The following is a 14,971-nucleotide window of genomic DNA, read 5'->3' on the forward strand; positions in this document are numbered from 1 at the left end:
TTGAGCTTATTTCAGAAGACGTATCTAAAAGAGATAATTTCTTTTTCTCCATTAACGTTTTTCTAGCCTCCCTTAAACGTTGCAACTTCACTTTGGTCTCCTCGTCCAGGAAACTTTCACCTACATTAAGCCATCCTCTTATGTCAGATTTACTTTCTAAATATTCTTCATCATACATGTAATCTGTTTTCTTGGCAGAACTCATTGTCTTAAAATGTATAGTTCTCATCATTCCCTTTTGTTCCACATCTTGTTTTTTGTTAAAGGGAGAGCCAGTAAACCTCAGGTCAACCTTTATCCTATCTTCTCCCCTTTCAGCTAAAGCCTCCACATTTTCATGTGTCTGTTCTGCTCTTTTCAGAAATTCTAAATATTTCTCATCTTGCCCTTTTTGGATAACAAGCAATGATGCAGTTGATTCAGCAGACCCTTCACTGTTAATTGCTAGTAACCTATAACTTCCAGAATCTCTGTCTTGGACCCTTTTAATCTCTAAGCTGGAAGAGTGATGGTGTAAATCACTCTCAGCTTTTATAATCCGACGAAGACCTGTTGGGATGGGCCGATTGTTATGAAACCAAGTCATTTCTGGAGTTGGACAGGCAATTAATCTACATGTAAAAACAACTGGTTCACCCTCTAAAACATATTTAAACATAAGTTTCTGGGTAAAAGAAGGCTTAAAATATTCAGGCCAGGAGCTTGTAGATGATATTCTACTTGCATATCTTTTAGCAGCCATGGAGCTGTGGTCTATGTCTTCAGAATCTGAAAAGGCATCACGTGTATCCCTTTCTGAATGTTCAGATTCCCCCTCGGAGAATAATTCTGGAAAAAAAAAAAAAAACCTTTTACTATTTTCCATAGAATTTGAAAATTTGAAAGTAAATAAAATTGCAAAATAGGAAATGAAATAAATTGCATGCTACAGATCTCACAAATCCATAGAAAAATTCACTCACCATATTTGTTCGAATAAACGCAACACCATGCTCTGTTTAAAAGATTCTGACACGAAAATCGTTCGTTGTCTGGTCTTTTCTTCAAACTGTTGAAATTTCTTCTTGAACAAGCAAAAATGCATTTCAAAATAACATGTTCCTGTGCATATTTGTTTTGAGAGCAGGAAAACTGTTCTTTTGATGGCTAAGTGGAAAATCTTACCTGACTTGCAGAGAGTGGAATAAACGCCCTTTCTGATTCTTTTGATTGTAGATTAAATTATTATATTTTTGAGAATTAACTATTTAAAGAGTATATACAAGAACTATAACCGTAAATAATTAGCTAAAATAAAATGAGAAGGCGTTTATTCGAACTAATACAGCCATAAAGTCACAATGTTATGCAAAGAAAAGCAGGCAATAAGGATCACATAAGGCAGCTATCTGCAAGCCAGTGTAAGAGACATATCAATGTTAAAATGATATATGTGCATGAAGTGTAAACCAGATGGGAATGAAATGTTTTCACACAACCTCAGTAAAGTAGCATTTCAATCATAATTCATTCATGACATTGCATTCTGAGAATGACAGCTAGGTTATTGTCTATTGTTCAATGTAACTCACTGTGATTTTGAAAACAAACTTCTACTTCATGATTTCATGCATTAAGATGACAACTTTTCCTAATACACACTTTTGGAAATGACTGCAAACATAAAGTTGAATTTGGCTGATAAATTTTAAATACAAAATTTTAAATTAACATACAATAAATTACTGTGAAATGCATGTAACCATCAAAATTCTAAACCAAGCATGCGACATAGTAATATATACTCTAAGAGATATATTTGTATATCTATGTCATTTTTTTTCTCAATAATACTAAGAGAAAGAAGGCAACTCAAGGATCCTATTAATCCTTTAGAATTTCTACTTAAATCTCACATCCATTATAACAATACCTTTCATTTCCATCTCAATCTCTTGTTCAATCCTCTCATGCAAAATTGATTCAGGAGCTAAAATAGAAAAACATATAAGGAGATTTTAGTGATTAATTGCATATACTTTCTGCATCAATTCATGACTTATATGATTAAAGTTTTCTTTTTATTATAATAACAGAAAACTGCATTCCCCAAATTTACCAAAAAGTCCATGCCAAACAAACTATTGAGCTGATAAAACACATGACAATGTTGACAGAAAGATTTAAAACATTTTTATTTTAGGTTCTTCATGAAATTTCCACTTTTAGTTCTATAAATCCCCATGCCTTTACATGCATTCCGAAAGCAATCTACAAACCAAAGGAATATTATTTTCTAAAAAATGTCCTATTGACTAAACACAAGCTAAGAGATGAAATCACATTTAGAAAGAACATGCATTTTCTAAATTGCTACTTCAGCAGAGGGCTATTCTCAGTTTTTCCTGCTAGTAAATACTCCTTTGATTTGAACCACCTTTCAAACTTTAAACTACACAAAGTCCAATTACATATTAAGAAACAAAACAAAGACTTATCAAAACTGTTTTTATTACACAAGGAAGATGCACAGCTTTTAGACACAGTCATATCTAGGGCAGCTCCTTGGGAAAGGCTGGGAATCTCGTATCACTCTCAGTCTTCAGTCCACGTGGTATCCTGTCAGTAGACTTGATTCCCTTGTTCTCAGTTTCTTATGGTTTTTGGCATGAAGTTAATGACAAACTTGATGTTTTCTTTGACGATTCTCTTTTTACTTCACGGGTTGTTTTAATTTGTGACTCTTTGAGTGTTTTAATACTTTTAGTGTCTGAACCCAGAGTAATTTTTGTAAGTGCTCTGGCTTGCGATTCTTTTGCTAGGTAAGAATAAAGTTAGGGAAAGGCATAAATTAGCTGTGTTTGTAAGAATAAAAAACATGCTGAATGTGGAGAAGATGGAATGTCATTAGGATGAGAAGGAAAGGCAGCATGTTAGTCATCAAACTAATATACAATATGTCTATGTTTATTATGCACATAAGAACTGTATTCAAAAAGACTTCCAGGGGTTTGTCATTCCTACTTGATCTTGGTGGATAACTCTGTAGCCTATATGAACTCATTAGGCCAAAATAAAAAAGGAACATATAAAGACTGGCCTATGTCAAATAATTAGACAACTGTGCCTGATCTTTCACTCTTCAAACATCTAAAAATGTCTTATCTTTCAACTTTCTTAGGTACAAGTAAGGCAGCTGGATGTTCAAAAAAATTCTTTTGCTTCAAGAACACTTTAATATTATCAATGGAACTGAATGGACTGGAGATCCTAGGGCAAGAGAGCTAAGTTCAAATCAATTCTGGGAATATGACAGTCAAACACTGCACTATAGCACTAGATTCTTTAGGAAGTGAGTTAAGAGATCTACATTTCTCCCACCTTCACAACACAGCCAACTCCCAATTACGTTACTGAAAAACTTGTCATGCTCTCACCTACAGGACTTGTAGACAACACCTCCAAATAAATAGTTACTCTGTATGATTACTGTGCTAGCCAGCAGCTGCAGTGAAATTGAGGGTCAACTCTCTGGCTGGTGGAATTTTCTATCTAATTTACATGACTAGACCTCAGTTCTCGAGATATTGCCTTTGTAGGCTATGGTGACAGAGTGAGAGATAGCTATAGAACAAAATCTCATTAAGAAAGAATAGACCTCTTTTTGGTGAGTAGGTGTTGCAGATACATTATATGAATCAATGAACTGTATTCTCTGTACTGGGTAGGAAGAAAGGCCAATGTTTCAAAATTCTGTGCAGAGATGGCTGTGCACCTACATAGCACTGCATTGCCCCCTTTTCATCCCTAACACCACTATGGCCTGGATCAGGGAGGAACTTGAGGCCAGAGCTTTCCACAGACCCCTGGAGATGCCTGAACTTCTTCCACCAGCTTCCTTCCATGAGACTCAGTGAAGCTGTTTTGCCTACGGGCACACAACACAGGCTTATAGCATCTGAAAAATATTTTTCTCATTTCATTAATATCCAAAAGGAAAGTCCATGGATAAGAGGAAGAGGTTATCCCTTGCCCAGACAAGTTTATTCCTGCTTTTCCAGACATAATGGAGAATCAAGCCCAAGAACGACAAAAATTGTGATCTTGCTATGAGAAAATTATACAATTCCAGGAGGATTTTAAGCCTGTAAAAGCAGCATCGTTTATGGAGAAATATCTAGAGACTTCTAATTTTGGTCCAGAGAGAGTCTTGTTATTTTCAGTGCCCAATTTTCTATTTTTCTTTTTTGGAGATGGAGTCTAGCTCTGTTGCCCAGGCTGGAGTACAGTGACCCTATTTCAGCTTACTGCAACCTCTGCCTCCTGGGTTCAAGCGATTCTTCTGGCCTCAGCTTCCTGAGTAGTTGGGATTACAGGCATGCACCAACATCCAACATGCCTGGCTAATTTTTGTATTTTTAGTAGAGATGGGGTTTCACCATATTAGCCAGGCTGCTCTCGAACTCCTGACCTCAAGTGATCTGGCTGCCTCAGCCTCCCAAAGTGCTGGGATTACAGGCATGAGCCACTGTACTTGGTCCCAATTTTCTATTTTCATGGCCCCTTTGTAAACAACTAGAACCTCCAGATGTGAAAATAAAGAGGAGATAAGAATTGTTGAACCTCTTACTATTAAAACAATTAAACTGAAATTTACCACAGTATCTGGCACAATAATAAATACCCAATAAGTACGTCTCAGACTACAACATTTTAACTTTGCTACATTTTCTTGGTGGTGCATTGGTAAATATTAGAAAATGCAGCACATAGGAAATAAACCTTTGCTTCCTGAACCTACGTTTAAAAATTAAACTTTCTGAATCTAGACTGGTAAGTTAAATTTTCAGGATAATCATGGCCAATGACTTGGCTGACTTTCAGAAGTCATTTATGAATAGGGTGCTAGTTTAGAGATATTCTAATTAATATATTTGTGGATTGAATTTGCATGGCAGAAAAGCTGCATAAAGCGATGAGGATGAAATGAAGCGAGTCATAGCTAAAAATCAATTAAGCACCTTCTACACTTAGTACTGCTGACGTTGTCCTCTCTCCACAGTCACTGTGTACAATGCAACTGTATAGTCCTTGGTCTACCAGCTGAACATTACATATGGTAAGAAACTGAATATTTCCATTTTGTGATTGTTTCAGTCTCTCGGATTCCTCTATCTTTGCACCTTCGTGAGTCCAGGTTACATCAATGAAAGAATCATCTTTTAAAACACAGAGGAATTGAGCCGTGTCACCGCACTTTACAGTGACGTCCTGAAGATGCAGGAGAATCTTGGGCGCCTCACCCGCGGACTCTTCAGCACATTCCTTAGATAGCTCAGTGCTTTCTGCAATTTGTGAAAGGGATGCAGTATGGCGCAAATGTATATCTTGAACGGATGCAGCTGTGTGGACGGAACTTTGAGATACACTTTCAAAAACCTGCATTTCATATTCATATGATGATCCTTGAAATGACTTAATTTCCTTTTTGCTCTCCTCCTTTGTGAAAGAGGAATCTGCTACTGCCTGGGACTTGGTGGACTCTCTTACATCTTTCCCAGAACTTTGCCTATCTAGGGCTTGCACTGTATAATCAAGTGACAAGAAAAAGAAAAGAATATTAAGATCTAAGCTTTGTCACTTGCCCATGTTAGTAACACAAAATGGCATGGAAGATGAAGATGAAAGACATAATTGTCACTTGGAAGCAGCATGCCAGATGCAACATGATCTAGATGTCAGGATCACACAAAAGAAAATTCATTCCCAGTGATTCAGTGCCGAGTGGTTGATGAAGCCTCATGCAGATGCCATGCAGTATCTGGTTCCTTCTTTCTGTTGTCATTTCAGCTATCCAAAGTGACCCAGTCTGTCTTTCTCTCTTTCACTCTAGCTGACTGTATTTGGGTTAGCATTTGCTCTCTGTCCACGGTATGCTTTATAAGTAATAATCAGCAAATAGATCATTTAATGACGCAATGATACAATATTGCTTAGAAGAGTAAAGAAGCCAAGCAAAGGTGGTGCCCAATAAAATAGTTACTGGTTCTCTATTGCATAGAACAGACACTTCAGTGAAATTTAAAGTATGTAGGTTAACCCATAATTGAGGACCTAGGGGGAGTTATTGCATGTTATTTTATTAGTAAGTTATGGACGGACCACAGCATGCAATAAAACAAACAGCAGAGACTCTCATTAGTAACAGTGGGACTGAGAGGTATACAGCAAATCAAAATCCTTGAAGCAAGATGGGCTTTACCTTTTGGAGTCACTGTGAGTGTAGCTGCACAAGTGGCTTCCCCAGCACTATTGGCTGCTTTGCAAGAGTACTGCCCAGCATGCTCTGAGTAAGCATCAACTATAAGCATTAAAGCCATGCCTGTGGACTCCTCAAAATGGAAAACTACATCTTTTGTTGGTAGAATTAGCTGCTGGTTATGAAACCATTGGATTTCTGGCTTGGGAGTGCCAGAAACCCTTGCATGAAATCTGACTGTCTCCCCGCTGTGCACCCTGAGGCTTGACAGAGGCTGGATGAAGATGGGCTTTTGGCCAAGGGGCTCCTTCTTAAATGAAACTGATAAAGAGACATGCCATTGGGAGTTTGATGTATTTTCTTCAAATTTGCTAAATCCTGAAAAGAAGCATACCAATTTTTAATGTCTTACCTTGCATTGAAACCAGAACTCATTTGGAGTTGTCTACAGATTTGTCACAAATTTCAATAATGGACTAGAATTCAGTCCAATCCTAATGCCTTGTCCTTGTATGTCACTATTGATTCGAAGTCACACAAGTTCACTTCCATTTCCCAGAGAAGCAAGCTGAGACATGAATGGGCTAAGGAACTTCACATTGTTCATGAAGGCAATAGTGGAGTACCCAACAGGGTTTCAGACATTCTTTTCTTTCTTCCTCTGGTTGTAAAGTCAACTTTTTAATTTTAAACCACTTTAAATTCATTATTTAAAAAACATCTAGTTACAGTTAATGCGTAAGGTTAAGAAAAATTATAAGTTTCTCTAAATCCTTATGTATTTGTATGTACTTAATACTACATAGACTGTATTTGCTCAGGAAAAATAGTCCCACTATATAAAAATACTATCCTTGTTTGAATCAAAGTCCCCGTGTTACTGAGGAAGTGTTTCTGATTACAGTTTAAGAGCCCCAACTAACAGAAATGTTAAACCACTTTAGGACTGGACTCCTTAACACTAAGACATTCTTGAAAGGAGGATGAATATCGCTCGCTGGTGTAAAGACCTGAAACGGTCTAGCTTTTGTGAAATCAAAATTGTGTCAGCATGATAGGAGGATGATAACACTCTTAGATGTTTTTAAAATATAATTTTTATCTTAGCCAATTGAGAAAACAAATCTACCTATTTCTGCAGCATATTTCACCCCCTTCTGATTCATGCTGATCAGGAAGCATGACAGCTGGTGACAGCAGCAATACATTACAAATTGTTACAGAGAAAAAGCGGGGCCAAATGAAACATGATGGTCTATGATTCACAATGAAAAGTGGTAAAGGAGAAGCGAGAACATGGCATATAACTGGAAATAATTAGTTGAATTAGAAGAGAATGGTAGGTACAATGATGATTTACATGAACTCTTGAGTAATTGTTACAGACATTGTTAAGATTCGATCTATATTCAAATGGGGTTCTGAAAGTTGTTTTACTTTACCTTCCAGACTCAGGTTGGCTGTGCTTGACACTTGGCCTACAGCATTACTAGCAACAAACGTGTAAGTTCCTTCATCTTCTGGATAAGCTTCGGCAATTTCCAGCTGGTAAGTGTCTTCAAATTGAGTCATTCTAAAGAACCGAGATGGCTTGATTTTCTTGTCTTTGCTGTACCAAGACACTTTTAGATCTGTGACACAAAAGAAAAGAGATACTTTAACCACAAAAACGAGTGGATTTTTACAATTTACCTGCAAACACAATGTTAATAATACTAGTGCCTACATTTCATATTTGACTTAATAACATGATACTTTTCTCTGGGCATGCCATATCTACTATTGTTAAATGATTTCCTTTCATCTTCAAGAAGGAAATATAATGATAGAAAAATATAGCTTGTCCTATGGTTGAACTGGTTGTAATGTTTAAAATATAGAATTTCAGTTACATTCTCTTTAGACATTTGCATGTCATGCAGTGGAAGCAAGGACAAGATTTTGACATATTCAGTGACTTTGAGCAAAAGACAGTCCTAAGAAGAGTCATCAGGAAAGGTTTGATCTGGGCTTGTAGTTGCCTTCTGGGACAGGAAATGAGAAAAATCTCCACTTTTGGTTTGCAGAAAAATCAATCAAAAAGAGAGCTGAGAAAATCAAGATATGAAAAGTCTAAAATAGATACCTTTGAAGGCTGTAGAAAAAAACTCTCTATCTTTGTTACTAATGAGCAAAAGGTTTCAGTACACCGTATATATGGCACAAATAATTGTACAGAAAATAATTTTTTAAATAAAGAGGGTGATTTATGGTATTTGAGCATCTTAGATACATTTGACTCTTTTCAGAGTGGCAGTTATAAGACATTATAATAAAACTAGCTATTTCTATATAAGGATTTGAACCATCTTAAAATAAAAGAAAGTAAAAACCCAAATTATGGTAAAGTAGCAGGTTATTGTGTTGTAAAAATTGTAGGTGATATGCACTCTAATTTTAGTTAATTGTTTGAATAGCCAAGATCAAAGCCATCTTGTTTTTGGAGCACAGTCACTATACCACTTCTTTGTCTCAATACCGTCCAAGATGATCTTCTAATAGTCCAATCATCTAGCATTTGTCTGCATTTTAATGCCAATACTTGTCTGTAAAAGTTACTCTCCTGATGGTAGTTGTGTATAAATGGCAGGTTCTCCTCTTAGAGTAACAAATCTGTTCAGTTCCTTAGATAGTAGGGTAAAGTAGAAGATGAAATACTGGCCAGGCGCGGTGCTTCATGCCTGTAATCCCAGCACTTTGGGAGGCTGAGGCAGGCAGATCACGAGGTCAGCAGTTTGAGACCAGCCTGACCAACACGGTGAAACCTCGCCTCTACTGAAAATACAAAAATGAGCCAGGTGTGGTGGCACACACCTATAATCCCAGCTACTCAGGAGGCTCAGGCAGGAGAATAGCTTGAACCAGGGAGAGGGAGGTTGCAGTGAGCCGAGATCTCCAGCCTGGTGACAGAGCAAGACTCCGTCAAAATATACATATATAAAGAAAATTAAATCTTGACACTACAACTTGTCAGCTGTGTGGCCTTGGAAATGTCACTTAAGCTTTCTGGATTAGTCTTTTCATTTGTAAAATGGCATGCATAATAATTTATGGGCTATTCATTGCATACAATTGCTGTGAGAATTAAATGATGTAACACACATGGAAGGGCTTTATAAACCACTGGCACAAGTCAGTCATTATAGCAAGAATATCTAACATCACGGATGGAAGCAACGCTGTCTTCAATAACACGCCAAAAGACAGTGCCATGTGATATAACATGAAACACCACCCATATTTAGTTTGTGTGAAGGGGTGTGTGTGTGTGTGTGTGTGTGTGTGTGTGTGTGAGAGATCATCAATGGTACATCCTCTTACAAGGTTCTCTGCTTATTTCTACTGACAGCTTCTTCCTTTGGTGAACTGAATGAGGCACCAGGATACACATGAACTGCCACTGGACATGAACTGCACACAATAGGTGAGTTAACAGGTAAAACTATTCTTGGTAGTGGACTTGGTGCTTGTGGCTGTGATGCCATGATCTGCATTACTCATTAGCCTCTCGCGGCTTCTTTGAGGCCATTCTTCTCCCATATTACTACTTCTGCAATACCCCACTTCTCTCTCCTGACTCCCCTGGCTGAGGGCCTCATCCACGCTCTCCAGGCCTATTGTAGTAACCTCTCTCAAGTTCCTGACTGCCAGTCTCGCCTCCCACATCTGTCCATTCCTTCTTTCCCTATCACAGTATCGTTTCTAAAAAGCAAACATGATCGTGGTACCCAGGGGCTTAAAAATCCTTCAGTGTCTCCTAAATGTAAACAAGATTAATTCCAAAATCTTCAGCATAGAATACCAAAAACTTTAGCACGGCCTTTGCTGTTATCCAGCCTTCTCGCCCACTCATGATATCACTTTCCAACTGTACTTAAACCACTTGCTTCTAGCACATGAAGCATTATTGCAAGTTTTGATGACCTGGAGATGTTGTTTTCTCATCATAGTATGCCACTGTGTTCAATGATCCTACATATTTTTCAATGCTTAGTTCACACATCTTTCTCTGGCTCTCTCCCAGACAGAGAATGATGAGTACGTGGGCCTGTTAATAGCACTTACAACCTTGGGATATAGTTGTGTGCATGCATCTCCTCACCTACATGTCAAGCTCCTTAAAGGCAAGAGCAAGATCTGCACCCCAGCACCTAGGGTAATATCTCAATAGCAGGGAAACAATAAATGGTAGAATTAAAATTGCACAGGTGCTTAAATGAATACAGACAATATCGTTGCTAGACTAATTATTCATCATTTCTGTTTAGCTAGCTGTCACTGTGTAACCCTACAAATGACACTGACTCATCGTCTGTAGAATAAACAGCAAAAAAATAGCTTTTTTACGTTTTAAGATTCTGCCTTTCCAAATTACTCCTCTACCAGTAGGTGGCACTGGAGACCTTCAATAGGTAACATTTTCGCTGTTAGAAACAGCACCTGGTTGCTCAGGGCCACGTTTCATGCTTCAGAAAGTACCGCAACCCCCAAGAACATGGGGGCTTCTGAAGACTCCCAATTTCTTTCCAATTTGTGGAAAGCAGGGCTACACTTACTTAAGGCAATACCTGGCCAGAGGAAGTTATGTAAATATTTTTAGTCCCAGTGGTATGAAACTATGTGAGTTGGCAAGTTTTTAAAGGTCATTCTATTTAATGAATTTAATTTCTTTCATATAGAAAACAAATTTATAAGAGGATGCTAAAACCACAATATGTGTACAGATATTACCACACATAGGAAGTTAATGATCTTCTCAGTTTACAAAGCCTATTCAAACTTTTTTAAAGACATTGGTTATGCAGAAAAGATAGTGAAATTTTTCTCTTTCTACCCCAATTGGTGTCTTATAGAGTGCTTCAGGTGTATTTCTACAACACTTTAAAGGCAATACTACCATATGTTAATATGTTATAGACTTAAAAGCACTATACCAATATAGTTAAGACAAATATTACTACTTTGAATGATGTATATATATGTTTATATTAAAAATTCCTCTAAAATTAAATAAATGGATAAATTAGTGCAGCTTTAGTGAATTTGCTTTTAAAATATATTTTTTATTACTGTGTTAGTAGGATATTATCAAATCAGTCCTCATTGATTAATATTTAGTATTTCTTGAACACTGTCCCTCAAGTATACAGTCTATGGTATTTGTCCATATTGGCCACCCAATACTAAACATTGATGTTCATATAATTCCTCTCTATGGCTATAATAAAATGAATGTATTGAGCCCCAGTTACTTGGCAGCCATGCCTATAGGTGCTTTACGTACATTACATCTTTTAATTATGCTCATAAAATCAAATAGGTCTATTAGATTTCTAGATCACCGTCTCCATTCCTGAGGAGGAAATAATCAGGTCAGAAGACCAATTGAAGTACTAACCTGTTTAGAAAAATAAATCTTGACAAGGTAGAGATTGTATTATAAACTAATGCGAGAAGCATAATAAACAAAACAATACAACTTTGCAATTACTTTTGCATCAGCCTAATAAGAGTGCTGGGAGATGCCCAAGCTTTGAGAGTTTCCCTTTGGCTGGGAAACTCTCAAATAATTATGATTACAGACAATCAATTATGACTTGAAGTCGTTCCACATATATTGTCTCATTCTACCGAGATCAGATTCCTGGGATGAGGAAATTGGCTGGTGGTACTTGAGAAGCATGCCCCAATTAAAAATGGTAGCAGCTAACTCTGATTGATTACTATAACTATATGATGAGCACTGTGCTATGTGCTGACTTGAGTTACCTAACTTAATCTTGATAATAATCTTAAGTGTTTGGTAACAGTCATTTAACCATCATTAATTAGTCCAGTCAACAATTACTTATGGAATATCTACTATGTATCAGGTGGTACTCTGGGGCAATGATCCACTCTTGTTTTCACAGAGCTTACCTTGTAGCCGGTACTATTTTTCAGATGCCAAATTCTAGGCACTAAAATGGAATTCCTAGCCTCACAAAATATATTTTCTAGGATTGAATGCAATTGTATACTCAATGTATTCATGAAAGAAAGAGAACCAGAGAAATGATATATTTGCCTAAGGTCACATATTGAAAGCAAGATTCAAATTCAGCATCTTTGACCATAAAGCCCTGACTTTTGACCACTATAGGATATTGTCTTCCAAAGGATACCTTTCACACAAGCATTGTCCATAGACTGAATAATGTCTTATATAAATGTATTATTCTTTTGAAATATATGTGGATGCTATTATAATCTACTAATTTTAGTTTTGTCATTGTATTTTATCAATTAAGAAATTAAAGTGCAGCTACAATCATAAAGGGAACATGACCTTTTTTAAGATTAGTGAAAAACACTAATCTAATTTTTTTATTGTGATAAAGAACACAACATAAACAACCATTATTAAGGGCACAAAATAGTGAAAAACACTTATCTAATTCTTAATAATTGAAATAAGTTTTCTGCTAGATTTCCATTAAGCTTCAAATTATGCATGAGAGATGTTTGTGATGGAGGAGAAGGTGATAGAATGTTTTTCCCATTAATTATTTGTATGTATTAGCAATGATACCTTTTGTTCTTAAACCTACCTGTTCCAGAAACCCGGCATTGAAAACGGGCTGGCTGCCCTTCAGAAGTGACAGTGTCCTGAAGTGGGGTGATGATGGCAGGTGGATAAACAGGCATTTCCTGATCAGGAGACACAACTTCTGGAACTAAAGAAAGAAACCACAAGATTTGTCATGATTAAGTCACCATAGAGACCTCACAGAAGGGAGCATGTAGGTTTATCTTAATTTATTTCACAGCAGAGTGCTTTCAAAGTTGGGTAGCAATCTACTTTTATGAGCTCCAAATTGTATTTTTAAATGCTGGGAAAGGACAAAAGGCTGCTTCTTAGGTTTTATTTTCAGCTGGAAGTAGCAAGGCGTTCCTACCTTCCACTGAGAGTGAAGCTGATGTTGTGGCAACACCATAGTCATTCTTGGCTTCACAGGTATAGGCTGCCGCATCCTCTGGGAAGGCTTCAATGAGCAAAAGCGTGTACTCTTGCCCATCATGAAGAAATTTGCACTTGAAGCCAGTGGAAAGCAGCTGCTCTTCCTTGTACCAGGAAATTTTGGGCTGTGGTCTTCCGGATATCACGGCACAGAAGCGGGCAGGCTTGCCAGACTGCACAGTGACAGGCTGGAGCTCCTGCAGAACTTGGGGTGGTTCAGGAGCTAGGAGTAAATATTGACAAATAGCCCATGAAAAAGTGTAAAAACACAAGACAGCATGCAAAACTCTACATTAATTTGTTGCTGGCTAGTTATACATCCAGAGACAAAATTTTGGAATTGTGGTATTTTTACTTGCCTCAGAATATTAGAACATTCTTTCTGCTAAGAATGAACAAAGCACTTGGAATTTGTCCACATGCAGAGAGAATAGCTTCAGGAAGATGTTTTTGATATTTTGGGGGCATGCTGAGAGTGCCGAGTTAACCTGATTATCCCAGTTTCTGTTTGTGGTGGGGGCTTAGCGATGGACACCTGAATGAATTATACAATAACTTCCACGTGCTACCTATTTTCAAAAGTCATTTGGACAAATCATGTGGTGAGGAGGCTCATATCATTCCGGTTTGTTTGTTTTGCAAGTATTTGTGTTTATGTCATAGTCATTTTGTTATGTACCAGTGCCAGTAAAATGCAATAGATAAGTATTGAATGAATGACTGAATTAATACTATTTCAGATCTAGTTAAATGCCATTAGGTAGACTTAACAAATTCAGCTTTCCTGTTTTCTAACTAAAGCGTATTTTCAGTGCTGTGATGAGTGAGGGGACCTGGTTAGTTCATGGAACCCAGAAATTAGAAGAAATGACTTCTGTGAGGCTGGTTGCTGACACTATCATAGAAAAGATCTTTACTTTTCTGTGCCTCAGTTTCTCCACTACTAATACAGAAATAATAAGAACTGGATGCCATGACCATTTGGTCTTCTAGGAACCCAGGGAATGTTGGCGATATGGTTCATCTTGGTGAATCTTGAGATTACCCCTGGAGTTCCTGCATCTGCCTCAGGGATATTTTATTCAAAGAGATATGGGCCTAGGATGAGGATAGGAAGGGAAGTTCCATTTTTCTCTTGCATCTAGGTTAGACTCAAAACAAGGTCAGCTTGAGATTCAGCCTTAAGATTTCTAATGAGGAGAGCAGAGGTTTAACAGCACTTCCCTGAGGACTGCTCAGAGGCTCCTCAGGAGTGCTTGGTAGCATGTGGAATTCCCCCTCCAAAGTAAGAGCCCCTGTTCTTAGAGCTTGGGGTAGAGAGGATCTAGTTCCACACTGCCTGAGGCTCTCTAGGCCTTCCAGCATCTCAAAGAGGACTTTTGAGTTTTCCCAGGCACTCCATACCAGAGGCTGGAAACACCCCTTTCACTTGGGAGTGCTGCTAGGACTTCAGCAGTTCAGGCAGAGGGCAGAGAACTAAAAGAGTTTAACAGCAAATCTAGAAGCTCATCTGGGGTATATGAAAATGGACACCCAATGGGTGTTCAATAGTTTTGAGCAACCAGATGAGGATCTGGCCATCAGGTGCTTTCTGAAAATAACTTCTCAATAGGTCTTTTAACAGCTGCCCTCCCTTTTCCATAGACACAATGTGAAAAAAAAAATGTAGCTGCAACCACATGAATACCATAGGT

At 37.7% G+C, this 14,971-nt stretch overlaps 1 protein-coding gene across 1 annotated transcript in view; it reads right to left on the reverse strand.

Annotated features, from left to right (window-relative positions):
• Positions 1 to 14,971, reverse strand: part of TTN (titin) — a 302,859-nt gene that overhangs the window by 221,561 nt on the left and 66,327 nt on the right. Inside the window, exons 42-45 of the mRNA XM_055289874.1 lie at positions 13,216 to 13,500; positions 12,868 to 12,993; positions 7,681 to 7,869; positions 1,913 to 1,969 (exon numbers count right to left, since the gene is read on the reverse strand). Coding sequence (XP_055145849.1) covers positions 1,913 to 1,969; positions 7,681 to 7,869; positions 12,868 to 12,993; positions 13,216 to 13,500 — 657 coding nt within the window. The remainder of the gene's footprint in view (positions 1 to 1,912; positions 1,970 to 7,680; positions 7,870 to 12,867; positions 12,994 to 13,215; positions 13,501 to 14,971) is intronic.

This window comes from Symphalangus syndactylus, chromosome 8 (genome assembly GCF_028878055.3).
Source record: "Symphalangus syndactylus isolate Jambi chromosome 8, NHGRI_mSymSyn1-v2.1_pri, whole genome shotgun sequence".
Classification (NCBI taxonomy): Eukaryota; Metazoa; Chordata; class Mammalia; order Primates; family Hylobatidae; genus Symphalangus; species Symphalangus syndactylus.